This window comes from Lissotriton helveticus, chromosome 12, assembly GCF_964261635.1.
Source record: "Lissotriton helveticus chromosome 12, aLisHel1.1, whole genome shotgun sequence".
NCBI lineage: Eukaryota > Metazoa > Chordata > Amphibia > Caudata > Salamandridae > Lissotriton > Lissotriton helveticus.
Window position 1 is genome coordinate 213,620,794 of NC_136073.1, and position 21,359 is coordinate 213,642,152.

At 44.4% G+C, this 21,359-nt stretch overlaps 1 protein-coding gene across 1 annotated transcript in view; it reads right to left on the reverse strand.

Annotated features, from left to right (window-relative positions):
- The window catches only part of ATP2C2 (ATPase secretory pathway Ca2+ transporting 2), a 371,780-nt gene that overhangs the window by 188,023 nt on the left and 162,398 nt on the right, over positions 1-21,359 (reverse strand). Inside the window, exon 3 of the mRNA XM_078670787.1 lies at positions 15,420-15,536. Within this exon, the coding sequence (XP_078526913.1) occupies positions 15,420-15,536 (117 nt within the window). The remainder of the gene's footprint in view (positions 1-15,419; positions 15,537-21,359) is intronic.

The following is a 21,359-nucleotide window of genomic DNA, read 5'->3' on the forward strand; positions in this document are numbered from 1 at the left end:
TTTTCTACCTTGCTGCGGGACACTACGGAGCAAGCACTCTCTTGTGGCCTCCTTAATGTAAGATCATTACGCAAACATAGACTTGATGTCTATGAGATGATCCTTGATAAAAAGTTTGACCTAATGTTTCTTACGGAAACTTGGTTAGACCAGTTTTCCGACTCAGATGTTATTGAGGCCACGCCGGAGAACTATTCTTGGGTTAGGCAGGATAGGTCGGAGGGGGTGGGAGGGGGGATTGCTATTATTTTTAGGAATACTTTGGGCTGTTGTTTGGAGCGCATGATGATTGTGGAGAGTGAGGCGGGAGTCTTCACGATCCAAATCAACGGGGGCACAACGATTAAAGGCTGTCTGATATATCGGCCGCCAGGGGCCTGTACTAAGTTTAGAGAGAGCCTGCTTGAAAATCTTATGGAGGCCACCCTACGCAGGGATAAATTCCTCCTTTTAGGAGACCTGAACATTCACTTAAATTGCCCTGAGGATACAGGGGCTAAGGACTTCTGCCGGGATATGCTAGCTCTTCAACTTGAATTGAAGCTATCGGACCCCACGCACCGCCAGGGACACCTGCTGGACCCAGTTTATGCTAACTGGGGAGGTGTGGAGGTGTCCGGTATAGAGCCTATCCCTTGGACAGACCACTTTCTGGTGGCATTCTCCATACAGAGCTTAAAATCCAACAAAGCTAGTCAGGCACCCCCCAACTATCTCAGGAGGAAGTGGGCCAAATTCTCGGTGAAAGATTTCAACCATGCTTTAAGTCAGGGTGGCCAGCCGGGTGGCGAAGACATTGAAACAGTGGTCTTAAATCTGAATCAGCGCATTATTGAAGCGCTTGACCAGACAGCCCCTCTCTGCCGCACTGCCATGGGTGCTCGGAAAGAACGCTCTGCCCCATGGTATAGTAGTGAACTGAGGTTAACAAAGGCAGACTGTAGGCGAGCTGAAAGAGCATGGAGGGTGGCGTATGACAATCAGGCCAGAGAATTGTTCTTGGAAAAAAGGCGCCTGCACCATAGGCTGATCAAAAAGTCTAAGGCGGCCTACTATGCTGGACAAATCCTGGGGTCGAAGAATTCGGCCAAAGAACTCTTCGGTATTTACAAGTCTTTGACCACGGTAAAATCATCTACTGAGCCGGAGAGTTCCTCTACGGAGTCTTGTGACCGTATTGCCGAATATTTTTCAACTAAAGTCGAGAAGATCTACTCGACTTTCCCCAACCCGACAAAAGGGATTGACCTCGCAGCAGCCTTTGCGGACACGGAGTCGGCAGGGCACCTCACTAACTTCTACACCCCTCCACCTGAGGACTTAGTAGTGGTGTGCCGCTCTGTTAAATCAGGGTCCCCGTGGGACCCAGTGTCTCCCAAACGCCTGGCGGAAAGCCTTGAAGTTTTGGAACCTTATATGAGGCATGTCCTGGACATCTCCTTCAGTGCGGGGAAGCTCCCTGAGGGATGGAAACAGGCGGTGGTGCTCCCGCTCCGAAAGAAACCCCACCTAGGCTTCGAGGTATTAGAGAATCTGAGGCCCATCTCCCTCCTGCCGTTTCTGTCCAAAGTGGCAGAAAAGGTGGTTAATACTCAAATTATGAAGCACGTGGAAGAGACGGGATTGCTCCACGCGACACAGTTTGGCTTCAGGCCACGCCATTCCACCGAGTCTGCCCTCCTTATGGCAACGGAACATCTGAGGGAGGGGGTGGATGCAGGCCAAACTATGGCCCTGATCTTGTTGGACCTCAGCGCGGTGTTCGACACTGTAGCTCATAACATCCTGCTACAGTGTCTGAACAGAGGTGGCATCTCTGGCACCGCGCTGAGATGGATCCAGGACTTCCTCATGGGGAGAAGTTTCCGAGTTAGGCAGGGAGACTGCTATTCAAAGGGGGTTCCCTTGGGCCAAGGCGTACCGCAGGGTTCGTCATTGAGCCCGACCCTTTTTAATATGTATGTCGCGCCGGTTGCCTCGATTGTGGAGAGTCATGGTCTCCAATTGGTCTCGTATGCCGATGATACGCAGCTGGTGATCTCCCTATCGCACGCGCCCTGTCTTGCTGCCGATGGCTTCCGCTCGTGCATGAAAGATCTTGCCGAGTGGATGGCTATCAATTGTTTGAAGCTTAATGGCAACAAGACAGAGGTGCTGGTGGTGGGGAGAGCCCAGTCTGCTTGGTCGTCGGCATGGTGGCCTCCTTGTCTTGGACCAACCCCGACCCCCTGTCAAGAGGCACGCAATCTCGGGGTGTGGTTTGATGCGGATCTTACTTTTGGCCCCCAGATTAATCGGGTGGTAGGAGTCTGCTTCGGGATTTTGAAGAAGTTGAGAAAGGTCCTCGACCTGCTCCCGATTAGCGCCCGTCAAACCCTGGTTCATGCCCTGGTGACAGCTAGGTTGGATTATGGGAACCTGCTGTACCTGGGGGCTTCGGAGAAAAGCATGGCACGCCTGCAAGTGCTGCAGAATGCGGCAGCTCATTTGATTCTTAGGCTGCCCAAAAGGGCGCCTTCTAAGGCGGCGCTTCAGAAGCTACACTGGCTCCCTGTAAGGAGAAGAGGGGAGTTTAAAGCCCTCTGTACCGGTCATCGAATTTTGAATGGCAGGGCACCCAGCCCTCTGAATAAATTGATCGAAGTGTATCAACCAACACGTGCGCTTCGATCCGCAGGGGGCGGTCTCCTTAGGATCCCTAGAGTCAAGAAAGCCCGTATGGGAGGCAGGTCCTTCAGATGCTTGGCGGCCAATAACTGGAACAAACTACCAGTGGACCTGCGCTTGGAGCCGGAGGAAGCCAGGTTCCGAGCGAGACTGAAAACATTCCTCTACACAAAATAATGGTCGGCTCTGTCTTTGTGATCCCTGCCTGCTGCCTCTTCCTCTTTCAGCGCGCGGACACGCCGGTGTGCGTAACGCAGCACTCTACAAATGTCCCAATAAATAATAAATAAATAAATAAATAAATGAGAGTGCACGTGTTCTCCAGGTCTCTCCCTTGTATACTTCTCTCAGTGTAATTCTCTCTCACCCATGTTCTTCTCCCCTACTCCCTTGCATTGCTTTCTTGCCCATGTGCTTCTCTCCACCAGATCCATACTGCACTTTTTCACCTCATTCCTTCCATGTTTCCCCCCACCTGTGCCCTCCGTGTTGCCTCTCCCTCCCATCCCTTGTTTTGCTTCCGCCCGCACCTGCCCGTGTTGCTACCGCCCCAGTCACCAATGTTGCTTCTACCCCGCACCTGTGCCCCGCAAGGTTGGCTTTGCCCCGGGTGCTATTACCCTCCGCGTGTTACTTTCACCTCATTCATAAAAATAAAACGCTTTTGCTAGTTTTTTCTTTTTGGTTATCAATCCAACATGGAAAGGTAACTTAATAGAAAAAAATTTAGCCAGTCATATATATATGTACATTTGATTTTTTTTTAGCCTTGCTACACAGCATCAGTGATGCTGTGCAGCATGGCTAAGGGCCATTGGGAAAGATAATAGATCGCAAAGGCGAGACCGATTGGCTTTGCCAATACTTGTTTACATTACTGTTGGCAACTATGCCTGATGCAAAGGGGTAATCACTGCTAGTAATCTTGCATATGTTGCCTACTATGCAGTCTTGTCTGGTTTGGACACTATTCCAACAACAACAATATTAGTAGCTCAGGATGTCTTTATTAGAGCATAAGTAGCTCTTTTTACAAAAACCTGCTCTACACTAACTCAAACCTCTTAATCCAACTTTCCTTGACCTTTTTATCCTCCTGCCCTGCTTTCATGATTCATTGTTTACAACTAGCACAGCTACACAATAAGAATTCTTAATGCAGCTCCCTTTTATTAGTCTAGTCTATCAAAAACAAACACTAGCCCAAGGTGCCCACAAAACTCAAACACCATTTCCGGATGCCTACTTTTAAAACGAGCACTTCTGCTACACCTTACTGCCCCTGGCCACCATCCCACATATCCGGAAGACCACAGCCGGAGGAAGAACCTTCTCCTACTTCGTAGCAAAGACATGGAACACTCTGCCTCTCCACCTCAGGCAATCACCGTCGCTGTCTCAATTCAGGAAGGACCTCAAGACCTGACTCTTCAACTAAACCACAGTGCCATCAACAGATTAGCTGTCCCCCCACCCCTAGCGCCTTGAGACCCTTACGGATGAGTAGTCGCGCTCTTCAAGACACTTGATTGTTTCCTGTAAGGTGAGTTTTGTTCTTACAGAAAATATTAACAGACTTTAATCTGTGTACCAGTGCATCAAAACTCCTCTGGCTTGACCCCTTAAGGTGGATTCTTTCTTTTCTCTAAATCTGCTCTGGTTCTACTTTACTTTATCCTAATCCTACAAGTGCCATTTCTTCTCCAGGCTTGTCAAGGTCAGGCCTGCTCCGAGTCTGCCTGTACCGGTTTTGCTCTAGTCCTGCTATTATCTACCCTACTTTCGTTCTGCCAGCACTAGATCTGCAACAGAGCTCCAATTGCCAGTCAAGTTCTGCTCCTGCCCACTTCAATTTTGCTACAGAAAAGGCATGATCCTATGGCGAGGCCAGGGGCGTTGCCTCACTGAAATGCCACCAGAGAGAAAAAGAAAATGGTAATGAAGTTAATTCATTACCATTTTATTTTTCTTCACCCCATCCCGAACTGAGCATCAGGACGGGGGCAGGGCTGCTGCTGAATGACAGCAGCAGAAAGAGAAGAATATAGCACGTTACATCGCATGCTATTACAGCGCGTTCCTTTACAACGCGGACATTACAACAACCACATTGTTAGAAAGCGATACCTTTACAACGTAAGTCATTCGATCGACTTGCTGTAGGGGGCACGCTGGACTTAGGAATAGTATCATTTGCAATTCCAACTCCAGCCTGCGCAAAAGTAGGGAAGGTGTTGGAATAGTAAATTATACTATTCCTTAGGTTAGAGCGCCCCCTACACAAGTCGATCTAATGACTTGCATTGTAAACACATCGCGTTCTAACAATGCGGTCATTGTAACAACCGCGCTGTAAATAAATTGCGATGTAAACGCTGTCTCCCAAAAGGAAAGGCACTTTCAGTTTAAAGTGCAAGTCTGTTGTGCCATCCGGCTTGCGACACCCAGCCATACATGCATACTTTAAACCTCTCTAACCCAGCTTTCTTGCATGCCAAAGTCTCCAGAGCGATGTGGAGTGCCAAGTGAGCGTGCTCCCACCAGTCCTAGCACTGACCTCATGCTGGCAAGAGTAGCATTAGGGAAGGGAGTTTGGAGCCTGCCTGGAGGAGAGAAGACCATAGAGGAGGAGGGGGAGGATGTTGCGTTGCGCTCGCAGGTAAGTTGTTTTAATTGAATTATTACAGTTTTTAATGTCCCACCCACCCTACCACCCTTGGAACATGCCAGCCACCACAGGGCGAGACCAAGCTTTAACAATTTGCCAAGAAAAACCTAGGACGACTGGACACAGCAGAGTCATTCTTGGAATGCATAGAGATTGGAAACTTAACCATCCCAACCAAATAGCACAAGAGACATCTTTTCAAGCATGCTTGGCAAACCTCAGGTCTTGAATTAATCAGACTCACAGTCCTACTGAATCAGACACTTCCCCTTGTTATTTGGGTGCAGACTGGGCCGAGCACCCGAAAAAAAACCTCTAATGCAGTATACAATGGAAATTAAGAAATACTTCTCTCTGCAGATGAGCCCTGACCTTTAAGGGTGGTGCAACCTACATGTACCAGGTAGCAGGGCAGCAGTGCAAAGATACTAGCAGCGTGGCATCTCACATTATGAGTTTCCCTACAAGAGGTAAGCAGCCTTGCTTTGGAGGAGGGCTAGGTACCGCCCTCAAGAGAAGCAGGGGGAGGTTAGTGTGAAATCATTAGAGAAATGTAGTATTGCAGAAAAAGCTGCACCAATGTTTGCATAATGTAAGGCACATCAATAAGCCCTTGGGCTAAAGAATAATTAACAATATGAGTCAGAGAGGTGTATTAGAAGTGAAACAAAGGACGGATCTACCAATTATCTCCACCCTGCATCTTTGTCACATTGCTCTGTCAACAAAGAAAAGCAATTGAAATTAGAAGGTACCACCTAGGGTTAATTTGATTTGTAGAAAGGAGACACTCTGGAATATATAATGCACATGTCTTACTTTCATTCTGATGAAGGTCCCCCTGAACAAGGCTGAAACACATTGGCCACCTGGCACCATGTCTATCGGTCACGGATAAGATGTAAATAATAAAATGCCTGGCTGTTTAGAATAGGACATGACAGAACTCCCACTGTTTAGTGCTCTATAATTGTCAATAATTGAAGTTTTCAATTTATCAGGAGTGGCTCCTCCACGAGAGCGGATGAGCATCGACTGCTAAAAAAATGACCCCAGAGCGGACAAATAAAATGGTAATGAAGTTTATTTATTACCATTTTATTTTTCAGCAACCCATCCTGAACAGAGTGTCAGGATTGGGTGGGGCAATTGCTGCTGAGTGGCAGCAGGGAGCTGTGCAAATATGTTTAAAGTGCATATGTCCCTTTGGCCAGCCGGCAGTGTGATGGCCAGCCAGACATGCGCATTTTAAACATTGCTACTTAGCTGTCTTAGACAGCTGTGTTAGAGAAAGCACAGACCACCAGTGCTCTTTAGAGTGATGAGAGAGGCCACTCCCTCCAATCCTGATGCTTCTCTCATGCTTGAGAACTGCGTCAGGATTGGGTAATGCAGTTTTCTGATTACTGGCGCTTTGAGGTGGACATTGTGCGGCAAAACAGGAAGGTATCTGCCATTTTAAATTAATTTTTTGCTTTAGTTCCACTCACCCACGAGTCTTAATACTTGCCAGCTGCCACTTCAATTTATGTAACCCAGCCAAATCTTATGTATATTTTTTTTTACAAAAAGAGATGTCCATATGAGGTACAGTTTGAATAATTGGAATCATTTTTCTTTGATAACAGTGATGTATTTGTAAAAAAAAGGGGCACAGGGTTGATGCCCATTTTACAGCCTGCCTCTTGGTCACACAAATATTTGTTGCTCCTTCTGTAATACCAAAGAGTCCTGGGACAGTGGACACTTCGGTTGTTCCTCCCTGTTCCCTTAAAAAAAAAAAATCTGTGATGGGGGGCGTGGCTTACGCGCCGACGAGGATGGCGGCGTGATACCGGAGCTACGGAGCCGACCCTTCTTTGAACATGATTTGCGGCGTTCTTTGGATCAACTCAGCCCAGCCGCACACTTCACCTATCACCGGAATGTGAGGTGAGCCCAGCGCCCTCACTCTTGTGACTTTTCATGCCGTTTTGACGGAGTTGCTCGTTTCGGCCGGATGATTTAGCTCCGGCCGCCATTTTGTGTGCGACACACACTTTTCTGCCTGCAAGGTCACCGCTTCCAATATGCTTCTGGCCATGCTATTTGACTGAAACTGCGCATCCCTTCTAGCGGTGTGTCTCCTATGCTGGTAGCTGTTTGGTATGTACCTCATTTCCTCCTCTTTTGATGGCAAATTTACACCTACTTTGACAACCGCCATTTTGTGACACGCTGACGCCTTCTACCTCTGCAAAGCAGCTCTCTCTTGGTCTCCTTGGCTTTGACCTCTTGACTACATCCCAGTGTTAAATGACGAATAACGATCGTTTTTCGCTTCTGCATGTCCCTACGTGCTTTTGAACTTTTCTTCATCCCAACTGAATTTTACGCAGTTTGGCCTTCTCCCTCTCAGCATCTGCTGCTGCTCTTGCCAATTCGCCTCTATTGTTTTTGGAATTTCCACACATGTCTTGACTTTCTACCGTCAACTTCTCTCCTGGTGCCGCAAGCTGGCTCACATGGCAGGTGTTTTCATGTCTCTTTGCTTCCCTCAAGTTTTCTTCTAGATTGCAGTGCTTCCCTCACAATAATAAAGCCTCTTTGAGATATCGGTTGAGACACTTTTGTCCTTTTGGGATCTCCATTGGGGTTTTTGCTTCCAGTTCACCCCACACCCGTTCATTGCTGATCAAACAGAACTGTCTCTTTACTCAGGTGCTTCCTGTCTCATTTCACTGCTGTGCTGACTTCTTCTATGGGGAAACTTCGCAACTCGAAACTTGCCACGTTAACGAAGTTGCCATCTGGTTCGGACTCTGACTCTCCCCTTCAGGATTTTGACACAGTCACAATGTCGAAATCTGACGCACCAACTGGGGCCATCCCCAAGTCTCAAAGTGGCGGGAAGACATCCTCCGCTTTAGCCTCTTCCAAGCGTCTCAAGAAAGACCCACCTTCTCCCGAGAATGGTTCCTCTCCTTCGTCCATGGATATTATCTTAGAGGAACTTCGTGCTCTCAAGCCCTTCATGGAAGCTACCACTCAAAACATGCAAGCTATGCAAGATAAATGGACTTCTCTGGACTCCCGTGTTCTCCTCCTGGAACAATCTTCAGAATCTCTTCACTCCTCCTGTTCTCGTATCTCTTCGTTGGAGGCTGAGGTTCTTCTGCTTAAGAAAATGACAGAGGATTTGGAAAATAGGAACCGTAGGAACAACCTCCGACTTTACGGACTTCCTGAATTAACGGAGGGGTCCAACCCTACTACTTTCTTTCAAACTTTCCTCTCAAAAGTCTTAGACGCCCCGGCCCTGGCCTCCATCAACATACAGAGAGCTCACCGCCTTGGTCCTAGAGTCTCTTCTAAGCCTAGAGGTGTTATCATGCTGGTCCTTCAGTTTACTGACCTTCTGCAAGTTCTCTCAGCTGCAAAAGTTAAAAAACAATTCATTTGGCAAGGTCACCGCCTCTATTTGTCTCAAGATGTCTCCAAGGCCACTGCAGACAGGCGGAAGAAGTTCCTAGATATGCGCCCGCAACTCAGAGCTCTCAATGCCCGATATAGACTTCTTCATCCATGTCTTTTCAAGGTTACCTACAAGGACAAAACTACCACCTATGAAGATCCTGCTGTCCTTCAAGAATTCCTTCGTCAGCACAGCTCTGATGTTGTGGACGTCTCCAGACCGCCTTGAATTAACTTCTGACTTATATGTTCCTCCATTCTGCTATCATTCTTTGTATTTCATGACTCTTTTTTACTGTTGTCATTTTACTCCTTTGTATATTTACCTATTTTACTCCTGCCTTCCGTCATGTCTCCCTCAAGCCTTATCCATTTACTCAATTTTCTTCTCTTATATTTACAGATGCCGCTCTCTTCTTCTCCTCCTTCCCAATGTACCCATCCTGTTTGTATACCACCCTTTGAATCTGTGATTTTTGTGGTCTGGCATCCGTTCTTGGTGTTACCGTCGTCATCTCCTCGACGCATCCACCCCCATCTCCGTTTGCGTTTTTGGTTTTCGTAAGTATGTCTCTCAGTCGTTCGTTATGGACGTGTACTGTCTTTTTGATTTTTCTTGTCCCTGCCCTTTTTCTCCTCCTCTCCTTTTCTGAACTTCTTTCTTCGACTCCTTCCTTCTTTTTTCTTTTTTTCTCCACTATCTCACTTTTCTGTGCTTTCTGGACTCATTTTTCCTCTCTTATTATTCCTCTACTATCCATATCATCTTTTCCTTTCATCATTTCACTAGTTTCTTTCTCATTTTCTCAGTTTACTTATTCTGCAATAATAAGCATGTTGTTGTTAGTTGTTTTTCTTTATTGTTCCATTCCGTGTAACGACATGGAACGTTAAGGGATTAAATAATCCCATTAAAAGGCAAAGGGTTCTTTCACATTTAGCAAGACTTAAGACTGATGTCGCCCTCCTTCAGGAGACCCATCTCGCTGAGGTAGAGGCTCTAAAGCTCAAGCGTTGTTGGGTGGGTCATGTTATTTGCTCTCCTACAGCAACCAGAAAGAATGGTGTTGTAATTCTGTTGCATAAAAAGTTAAATGTTTCTTCAATCACTCATGAATGTGACGTTGAGGGTCGTTGGGTTATTGTTACATTACTCATAGATAATATCCCTCTCACCCTTTTTAATGTGAATGCTCCTACTGGGATCGATAGGTCCTTTTGGCCATCTATCTCTACTAAGCTGTCCTCCCTCTCTGGGGATTACATACTCCTGGGAGGAGACTGTAATCAGGGTGTTGACCCCTTCCTTGACCGACATTCAAAAGTCAAATTTGTCTCCTCTAGGATGCACACTCAATTTGTTAATTCTTTTCAAAATAATGCTTTGGTAGATATATGGAGATTGTGTAACCCAGATATTAGAGAATACAGTTTTTTCTCCCCTCCTCATCAATCCCAATCCCGCATTGACCATATTTTCCTTAGCAAATCCCTGTCCCAACACGCTATTCGCTCTGAAATTGGATCCATTCTGCTCTCCGATCATGCTCCAGTTTTTGTGGACCTTGACCTACTCCCATTCTCTCCCCACTTTGGCAGATGGCGCTTCAATAATGCTTTGCTTTTGGAACCCACTTTTTGTACCGAATTTAACGCCTTTGCCACTGATTTTTTCCTATTTAACCATACCCCTGACTCCCCTTTTGTTATGGTTTGGGACTCTTTTGAAGCAGCCTCTAGGGGTTTTATTATCAATTTTGTGGTTCGGCGGAAGAAACTCCGAGAAGCCAAGTCAGATAAAATTTTGGCTGATATTAAAGCTTTGGAACTTGCCTTTTATGCTTCTAAATCTGAAACTTCCCTTAAATCACTTATTGAAGCAAAAATCTCATTGAACAAATTCACAACCGACGCTGCCTCTAATATCTTGCTAAACTGTAACTCCAGATATTATGGAGGTAAGAATAAAATGGGGAAACTCCTGGCCAATTATTTAAAGATACGAAAGGAACGTACAAAGATTGAATCTATCAAGACTTCTTCTGGAGAATCTACTTTTAAGGATAAAGACATCCTCACTGAGTTTGTCAAATTTTACGATAACCTTTATACTCCCGAACAGGTTCCGGAGTCTGCTGATCTCCTTTCTTACTTTCATTCTCTTCCCTCTCCCCCGGTTTCTCATGCTGATTTTCACTCTCTAGAACAGGACATTTCACTCTCTGAAATCTCCCACGCTGTTTCCAAACTACGTCACGGTAAATCTCTGGGTCCTGACGGATTTACTATTGAATTTTATAGCCACTTTGCCTCTCTCCTTCTTCCTAAACTTTTATTCTTATTTCAAGCTTTTCTCGGAACGGGCTCTTCAAGCGGCTCTTTTCAACAGGCTTTAATTTGTTTGATCCCAAAGAGGATAAGGATCATTCTTTAAGCAAGAATTACAGACCAATATCCTTGGTCAATACGGATTATAAGATTCTAGCCAAGATACTAGCTTTACGCATGGATCCCCTCTTACCGGATCTAATTGGTCCTGAACAATCTGGTTTTGTCAAAGGACGTCTCTCCTCCGATAACTCTCGTGTTTTCCTCAACATACTTAGCAAAGCTTCCTCTCTGGATCTTCCTTTTGCAGCTATCTCTTTAGACGCGGAGAAAGCCTTTGATAGGATTGGGTGGGACTTTATGTTTCAAGCTTTATGTTGGATCGGCATCCCTTCCAAATTCATCTCTATTGTTTCTTTACTTTATTCCGATTCTCAAGCCTCTATTTTTGTCAACGGGATGTCCTCAGACTATTTCTCTTTACATAGGGGAATCCGACAGGGTTGCCCTCTATCCCCCTTACTTTTTGCTTTAGCCTTAGAACCTTTCCTTACTAAAATCCGTCTGGATAACAGTATTTCTGGTTTCCAATTTGGTTCTCGTCAGGTTAAACTCTCGATCTACGCTAATGACATTCTTTTCTATTGCTCTGATCTTATTACTTCTATTCCCTCCTTTCTTCAGCAGGTCTCTTCCTTCTCTGCAGTTTCTGGTTACCGCTTAAACGCCGATAAGTGTGAAATTTTGCCTTTGAATCCTCTTTGTCAGAAGCATCTTTTTTCTCAAACAGGTTTTTCATGGCAACCATCTAAAATAAAATACCTGGGGGTGTGGTTTGCTCCTCTTTTATCTGATACTCTTAAACTAAACTTCGATTATATTTCCAAGAAAATGGACACGGCTATTACACGCTGGCATCCGCTCTTTTTGTCCTGGTGGGGCCGGCTCAACTCTATAAAGATGATGCTATCCCCCTTCTTCTTTATACTATTTCCATGCTCCCTTTACACATTCCAACTTCTTTCTTCAAAAGGATTGATTCTTTATTATTGAAATTTCCGTGGAACGGTAAGCGTCCTCGGATAGCTCTTGCCTCCTTAAGAAAGGACAAGACTCATTCTGGTGTACGTTTTCCTGATTTTAAAGAGTATCATCGAGCCTTTTCTTTGAAACAATCGATCCGTTGGTTTTCTACTGATCTTCCTCATTATCCTCCTGTCTGGTTGAGTATGGAATCCTCCTTTATTTCTCCCTTTACCTTTCGCGAATTCTTGCCCTTTACATCTTCCTTAACTCGTCTTCGTACGCCCGTTATTTCTCATTCTCGTAATCTCCTTCTACCCTATCGGTCTTCATCTTATCCTTCCCTCCTTTCCACCCACGAACAACCGATCTGGAACAATTCACTTCTTAAAATCCGTAATCGCACCTTCTTTTGGAAAACATGGCATTCTCGAGGAATATGTTGGATTTCTCAATTAATTTCTCATGATACTCCTCTCTCCTTCCAGGAACTTCAATCCTGTTTCTCATTACCCGCTTCTGCTCGGTAACCCTGGGCGTCCTATTCGGCTACGCCCACGGAGTAGGTGTAGTGTTGCCTTCTACGCATTTTGCGTAGACAGCGTAGCCGGCAACACTACGCCCACTCCGTGAGCGTAGCCGAGTCGGCCGCCTCCCTCCCGCCCTCCACTAGATACTTTATTTAAGCAATTACACTGATTAAAACAATTTTAAAGCACTTACCTTGTCCGGGGCTCGTCCAGGGCTCCCTCTTTGAATAGCGTCCTTTTCCTGGAAACAAATGCGCATGCGCGGCCGCCCGCGCATGCGCATTTCTCGGGAGAAATGCGCATGCGAGGCCGCCCGCGCATGCGCATTGGTATCCAGGAAAGGACGCTATTCAATGAGGGAGCCCCGGACGAGCCCCGGACAAGGTAAGTGCTTTAAAAAAAATTTAATCCGTGTAATTGCTTAAATAAAGTATCTAGTGGAGGGCGGGAGGGAGGTGCGTAGTGGGGCTACGCGGAGTGCGGGAGTGGGCGTAGCTTCTCGCCCTCTCCGCGTAGCTCCGCGGAGCCCCACTACGCCCACTACGCCCAGGCTCACAATACGCTACCCTTTATCCAGTCTTGATCTCATATCTTCGCTCCCTATCATCTTCCAACGATGTTCCTTTAGAGCGTAGATCCACTTCTCTATTATTAGAGACTTCTCCTTCTGCATCTGATCTGTATAATTCTTTCCGTTTTACCAAAGATAGACTAAAGTCTCGTATTGAGATTGCCTGGAAATCGGATCTTTCTCAGAATTGGCCTGTACTTCTTTGGGATAAAATATGGACTAAACTTCATAAGACCTCTAGAGCTGCTAATACTACCCACACTTTATATTTTATTTATAACAGAACTTTATTCACCCCACTTGCTTTATCCCGTTTTTCATCAGATACTCCCTCTACTTGTTGGTCATGTCCCTGTCCCTCTGCAGATCTCAAACATATGCTGTTTGACTGCCCTCCTATTTCCCAGTTCTGGCAGCTGGTTTGGAAGCAAATACAAAAATGTTTCCACTTCCAGGTTCCCTTTTCCCCTTCACAAGTTTTTCTAGGCTCCCTTTCACCGGATCTTCCTCAATCTCCTGGTCACTACCTTTTAGTCGACCTTTTAATAGCTGTAGCTTTTTATAATATCACTTCAAACTGGAACAAGCTGCAAATATTTCCTACCAATCTTGGTGGAATGCGGTCTGTTTTCATCATCGTCTAGATACCAATTATGTGTCTCCCATCTCCCTGGCCATTAAACGTGACCTGATTTGGCTTCCTTTGGTAACATATCTTTCTTCCTCTGCTCCTGTGCACCCTTCTCCAGATTCTAGCATAGTTGAAGTGTGCAAACCCCCATGATTTGCTTATTACCCGGTTGCTGTAATCTTTTAAAGCCTCATTATACTGTATTATACCTTTCATTTGTATTCACATGTTATGTTCATAATTTATCATGCTTGTTATGCTTACTTTTCATGAGAATTTTTAATGTCTTGCTTATTTCATATATATATACTTATTGTAACTGTTATTCCCCCTTTCTCCCTCTCCTCTCCTCCCCCTCTTAATTTCTTCAATAAATCAAACTAAAAAAAATAAAATAATCTGTGATGAAAGCAAACTGTCACTTTCAAAGAAAGTACAGCACTGTCTGCATTATGTTAGTGCTGCCTTCTATATACATGTAGGTACTGTAAATGAGCCATCTGAAAATGTATTGAGCCCCCATAATGGCCCCATATAAAATAACTTTATAAACACTATTTCATTTCTAAAACAATTTTCTTCTAGAGGCAAATTTGTTTCAAAAACACCTTTGATGGCATTAGACCAAGTTTTTTCTCTACAGGTCAACCCTTTTAATGCACAGACACCATTTCCTCATTGGTTCAAACAAATTTTTTTACCAGCGTGTACCGGAGGCATTAAGGCCGGATATATAATCTTTAAAGCATCATGGACCGCTAGCTAGCTATTCCTCAGTACCTACTAGTTTTCAGGTGCTCTACTCAGTGAGCCTAGTTGCAGAAAAAGTGGAAACCTGTGCATCATAATCTATCATCCAAGATGGGTGCATATATTTAGGTATTTTCAGAGCCTGTTACACTCAAAGAGTTTGCCATAAAAATCTAAACAAACCAAAGTACGGTCTTCAAACTCCAGTGGTTTACGCATATTGCAGACAAATCCACTGGAATACGAATGGTAGAAAAGTGTAAAAGAATATTTATTTACACCTAAATCTCTACAGGAAATCAATTTACCTGTGAGCAAATTCCATTCACAGTTACCCTATGAAGAATGAAGAGTTGTCCTATTCCTTTACCGTCCTGTGAAGGAGCTTATTTCTGCTAGAGTCATTTTCAAGAGAGGAAAAGGACATCAGAAACATTTGTGAACACCAATCCACAAGTTTGTGGGTATTCACAAATGACAAGTCTGTGGACATTCACAAACTTGTGGCTGGGCAATAACTCAGGCCATTTTGTTTTTTACCCCCATTGAAGAGTTACCCAGAAAATTCTTTAAAACTGGCAATTGGCGATCAGGAGTAAATACCATCTAAGGGCAGAACTGTCTGTTATTCCTGATTCTATGAACTAGGATCAAGAAAATTCCTCTTGCAGATCAGTCTCTGTGAACATAAGTTCTACTTAAGTACCAACAACTTTGTGAAAGAAGTGTTGACTGTGTTGATGAAAAATAAACAACAATATACAGTTGAGGCAATGAGAAGCTAATGTAGCGCCTTACCTGGCCTAGGTACTTCTTCCACACTGGTTCTTGGTTGTCCACTTTGAATTCATTCCAGCCGTGTTTCAGTCTGCGTTGGATCACAGAATAATCAGAGAGCCCCGAATCCAAATCAACCTGTGGACAGCCACATGCATCAAGTGAGAAAATAGCAAATCACAAACAATGATTCAACATAAAATCCATTAATCTGGAGACTTGTCTTCATTTGTGTACCTTTAGCCAGCAATGCTGGCTTTTCAGATGCCCTCTCTTTTCATTTGCCTAACTCCCTTATCTACCCGGTGCACTTAGACAAGGGTAAACAATATCAAGCCATGCTTCTTCCAGGTAAGGAGAAAATTTGAGAATTGCTTGGATCACTTACTACTCATCTTCATTACATGGAGTCACAGTCTTCCTCAAAACAATCCTTACTTGGTGGCGGCTTTGCCTATTCCTACAAACATTATGTAATTTCCCATATGTAACTGAAAAAACACCCATGTTTATAAGGTCACTAAACCAGAGTCCAAGCCAACACTCTTTTGGGTAACACTAAAAACAGACCAACCTCACAGCACATCCTGTAATACCAAGTTAAAAGCAGAAAGACACTCTTATGCAACCAAGAGTCATATTCCCTTGCCGGTGGAGATGGTGATAGTGCAGGACTCCAACAAGGAAGGTTACCACTCAGAGTAATGAAGATTACCAGTAAGTAAACAGAGAATTGTGTCCTCATCTGTTTTCCTCATCCTACTCCTTACTCCATGAAGATTTATCCAAGGTAAAGCAGCTTTACAACAACAGGAACATTTACATTTCTTTGAATAAAAAACGACTTACAAGCCTCTGTAACGCAATACCCTGGAAAATATTGTTGTCTGTAAATTATCTGAGAAACATGTTGGTTTGGCCAGCTGTCTCTCGATGGCCAAACGGGCACGCGCACTGAAGCAGTCTCCAACCCGAGCTGCGTTGCCGTGTTGGAGACAGCCGACACAGGCTCCCAAGTCTAACTGGGAGTGCAACTTAGCGGCTTTCAGGCCAATCCTGAAGCTGCTTTCAAGTTGCCACCAGCAACGTGAGAGATGCATCATGATTTGCCGCAGTGGAGTCTGGGAGCCTGTGCCTGCAGTGGAGAGGAGCTTAGAAGAGCACTGCAATCAGGCAATGCAGCAAGTAAATGTTTTTTTGATTTATTTGTGCTGTCTGCTCGTCCCCCCAGCGTCCGCCTCTGCCCTACCACCCTTCTGGAACACCGGGCTGCTGCTATTCATGGACCACAAAACAAGGGTAGAAGGAAAGAAAACAGGAATATTCAGATCCTGTTCTACATGAAAAGAGGAAATAACTATTGTCAAAAAGTAGGATCAATATGTAGAACACCTTTAGCAGAAAGAAAATGAAGAAAAGAGTCATGTTTACACCCTTCTCTCCTCTAAATGTCGTCCTGAGGAAACTGATACAATGAGAAGCACTTTGCCTATTAAAAAGCTTAGGTCTATTGAGTCTAAGAGCTGAAAAAAGAGCTTTTTACAAGCATCATACGGTGAAGTCAGGCCCAATAAACTATCTTGAGGACACAACGCCATCTCTCCTTAGACTCCCAACCAATCCCAAGCTGTAGCCCTGGGCTGACTTAACCGACTGACCAGATGGATTCTCAAGATGCATTAGGGACCTGGTGAGTGGGAATTAAGGAGTAAATAACATGTCAAGGATAAAAGAAAAACTCTTTAAAAGACTGACAGCTAGAGGATACAAGCCCTGAACATCAGACCCTATAAAAGCTTTAATAGCTGCCCACTAACTACCAAGGGAAGAAAATGCCAGAACAGAAATCCATCCCTAAGACAATGCAGACTCGGGATAGGTGCACAGGAATAAGCTTGAACCAGTTTCGAGGAAGACCAAGAATCAACGTTTTGCTAGTGCCTAGAATTCTCCTAATGGTCGTTGGTCTTCTAGACTGCTGAACAGAAAGTTAGAAAGATATACCTTGTCAAAACATCCATGGGCTTTCACACTTCTCTTCTAACAATCCTAGCCCCAAATCAAAGGGTTATAAATGCTATTCTGTATGTGAAAGGACCCAAAAGTGTATGGGTTAGGTTGGCTAAATCTACAGACTGCAAACTGAAACACTGAGAATAAGCAGTAACCAGGACCTTCCTGGCAAATATGGTGCCATCAACAAAACCTCTTTCTTCTTGTCGCTGATGTTGCAAAGCACGCTGGAGAGGTTAGAGATGCCTGGGCCACAGAAGAGACAAGGCAATGGTACCTCAGATACCTGATAGGGAACCAGAGAGCAAAAGTGAGTAAGGCAAGACAGTTTAACCCTGTTGTAAATAGGTCTAACCCAGAAATCCCAAACCCCTAAACATCTGATTGGAAAATATTAGGAAAGAGACAAACAGATGTTGAAGATTGAAAGGTTTTGCTCAGAGGATTATTATTCCTCCCCAGTAAATGAAGTAGCTCCAGGGAGAAGGGGGGCAGGACTCTGCTTATACCCCCCCCCCCATCTTCTGATCTATGGTAGCTAGCTTGAGAAACCCGAAAAAACACCAAAGGTGGCCATATGCCTGGACCCACTTGTTCATCTTTTTTATCCGTTTGAGCGCTTATCCTTAAGTAGAGGAGCATACAATAAAAATGATCAATAATTTACTACCATTTTCCATTCAATACTATAACCCCTGAATGGCACAGTTTCTCAAAATAGCTCAACAGCCCGTCCTGCTGACATCCATTGTAATTAACTGAGAAGGAAGAGGAGCCAATGAAATCCCCTGTCCAAATGATCTGACTTCACTGCTGAAATTTCTGACAAGTCTACTGAGTTACTGGAATGAATGCCTTCTACTTCTCTGAAGAGGGGTTGTAGTGGGATAAAGTGTGAAAATGAAGCATGGCCAATTGAGCCACTTAAGACATACTGCCATCTCAGCTTGAACTCTCAACCAAGACCAAAAATTGCCTCTATCATATAGACAAATTTGATTTTTCTCTCGGTTGAGCAGACATCTGTTGGCGATCACAAATATGGCTCACATCCTTGAGCCTCTTTGAGAAAGAAAAGAAATATATACAACTAGTCACCAAGGTCTGAAACTCCTGAATACCATGAGCATGTATAATACTCTCAAAGTGGCAGGACATGGTGAACGTCATTTAGCCAATGCCAGACCAAGTAAAAGAACTCAAAATTGGTAATGTTGATGTATAATAAAAAAACAGAGGAACTTCTCAGAACCCTGATACGGTAGGACGAATTGTAGGATAACCATTTTTAAGGGATTGTAATTAAGATAGTGCTTTTGTCTCTGTAGAATTAAGATAGAATTGAAATCTCCTGAATGTTTTAGGATCACAAGCATTCTGCAGTACCAACCCAGTCCATTCTACTACTCTTAAAATAAGGCAGTTTTCGAGAGCAAATCTTGAAGACCCTGGAGAATATCCAATATTGGGTGGGCGTTCTTTTAGCTGGGATCTGAGAGAAATAATACTCTGGAAACCTCTGAAACTATTTGATTCCCCTTGTCAATGATGTTGAGGACCCACACATTGGAGATTGACTGCTTCCAGAAGAAAACCCGCTACCAGAAATGCAAAGTCATCATTTTTTTGGGGTGGGGGTTGGGGTCAGCGGGAAGGATGATGAGGACAAGCAGAAACTGGCTGAACTAGAAGCTGGCAGAGGGAGAAGCTCCCTGGCCTTCCCCTTTTCATGAAAGAACAGACTTGAAACTCTGGATAAACTGAGAAGAACCCAAAAAATTGATGTGCTCCAAACCTCCAGCCTCAAACCATTGGAAGAGCAGGAGCTATTGATCTGTGATGTTCTGCCAATGTTTATAAAGTTCTTTATTTGTGCATCAAAATATTTTACTCAGGTGAATGGCAGATGGCTTAACAGGCTTTTAGGAAGCCCCTGCTTTCTCCAGAACATAGCTATATATGATGCCATGCTCAAATATCTGTGCCAGATGCAGCAGCTGAGGAACAGAAACAGGTGAATGAAATATAAAAAAAACTGATCTTTTTTTTCCATTTTGGCCAGCCTAGACGAATAGTTTGTTCATTCTTAAATTACCTCTTTAAAAGCCTACAATTTGCCCTGAATATGTGTCATCGGTGCAGGCTCTCACAGCAAACTTATGATATGCTTTAATTGTCACATCCACTATTGTGACAACCACCTCTACAGGAGTCACACCTTTTGACCAACTGGAGCCATAAGTGGAAAATCCCAGTATCAGTGAGTCAGTTTTAACTAAAGAAGGAAATTCCTCCTGATAATAATGGATAACGACAGGCTACAAATCGAGGAAAGAGTGGGCACTCTACATCTTTCCATTCTCAATTTCATACTTTGCTACATGCAATGGAAGATAATTTGGTTCCTTTTGCTGATACTGGGAAAAGGAATCCTCTTCCCCCTTGAAGTTTAGGTGCTAGCAATTCTAAAGTTTCTCTAAGATTTTACAAGACCTCATTAAAGCCAGCCCTTGCACATATCAGCTCCTTTGGTCCAGACTTTCCTCAGGAAGGTCTGTATCTTAGGTAGTCTTATCTCATCATTTCTGTTTGTACGGAGAGGGGCCCCTGTTCAGCTTTTAAAACTACAGCCACTGCATAATTATATCACGTTTTGCAGCAGTTCAGAAGAGTCCTCCTGTATTTCAGGCTGTTCTCAATGATGTCTTTTACCAAGCATTTCTTGTGTCCCATCTTGCCATATTATTCTGAGTAGAAACATGAGATCACTTACAGATTCCCCACTTCTATAACAATGAGGCTTACAGAGGTCTCCTGAGACAGCTGCCATTTTGAAGACAGGCAGAGTGGCAGTGTTGATTCTAAGTGGGCCATGCAGAAGAAGCACTGCAGAGGATATCCTCTTCAAAGGGCAGTCTAAGATATGCATTTAACACACATGAATGCTTTAGAAAATCCCTCCTAGCCCTCCCTCCTCTTCCCTTCTAGACTAACACATTGAGGTAGAGGAATCCTACAACCCATCAAAAGGAAAGAAGAAGGGACATGAGCAGAAAGGAAAGTAGAAGTGCTACTGCAGGACCTCTTTCAGTGCTACAACTCCAGGATGGAATCCTGTCAAAGGGCAAGTTACTCATCTTGGGTAGTGCCTTATCTGGTAGGGACATGATCTAGCCGCAGATTCCTTGCCTTTGAATTTCCCAGGCTCCAGACTGGATCCAGAAGATTTTTCTTAAAGCAATACCCATGTGTGCCAGTCGATGGTGTTGGTGGGCTTCTCGTGACGTTGTCATCTCCACCGTTGCGACGTGCGGGCCACCTATATAGGTGCTACCTCGGCGGAATGATGTCAGTTACTTTTCATGACTTTTCACGCAGGAAGCACGGAGCCATGAAGTGCACTTACATTGGTGCATTTCTGACCAACTAGGGTCCTGAAATGGATCAGCCCTGACCCTAGAAACCTGTTTGGAGTGCAGGGAGGATTATGGGTCGGTAAGGAATCTACGGCTAGATCATGTATCTACCAGATAAGGCATTACCGAGGGTAAGTAACTTGTCCATCTCATAGAGACATTTAGCCACAGATTCCTTACCTTTGAATATATACACAAGCAATACCATTCCTGGAGGAGGGATGGCAGGAAATTTTAGCCCAAGAAGTCCTGCAGGACAGACACACCAAAAAGGCTGTCCATGCGGACTTGACTGTCCAGGCTGTAGTGCTTGGTGAGTCAGCTTCAAAGAGTCCCATTGGCTGTGATACTCTTGAAAAATGAATCCCTTCATGATACCTAGTCCCAGTCTTACAAGGGTTACACTAAGAGGTTCTGAGTACTTGGTGCAATCCCAAATATCTTGGGTTACAGAGAAGGTGACCTTTTTAGTGGCTATAACCTATGCAAGGAGATTGGGAGAATAGAATTCTGTGAGAAAAGTGGTTTATCA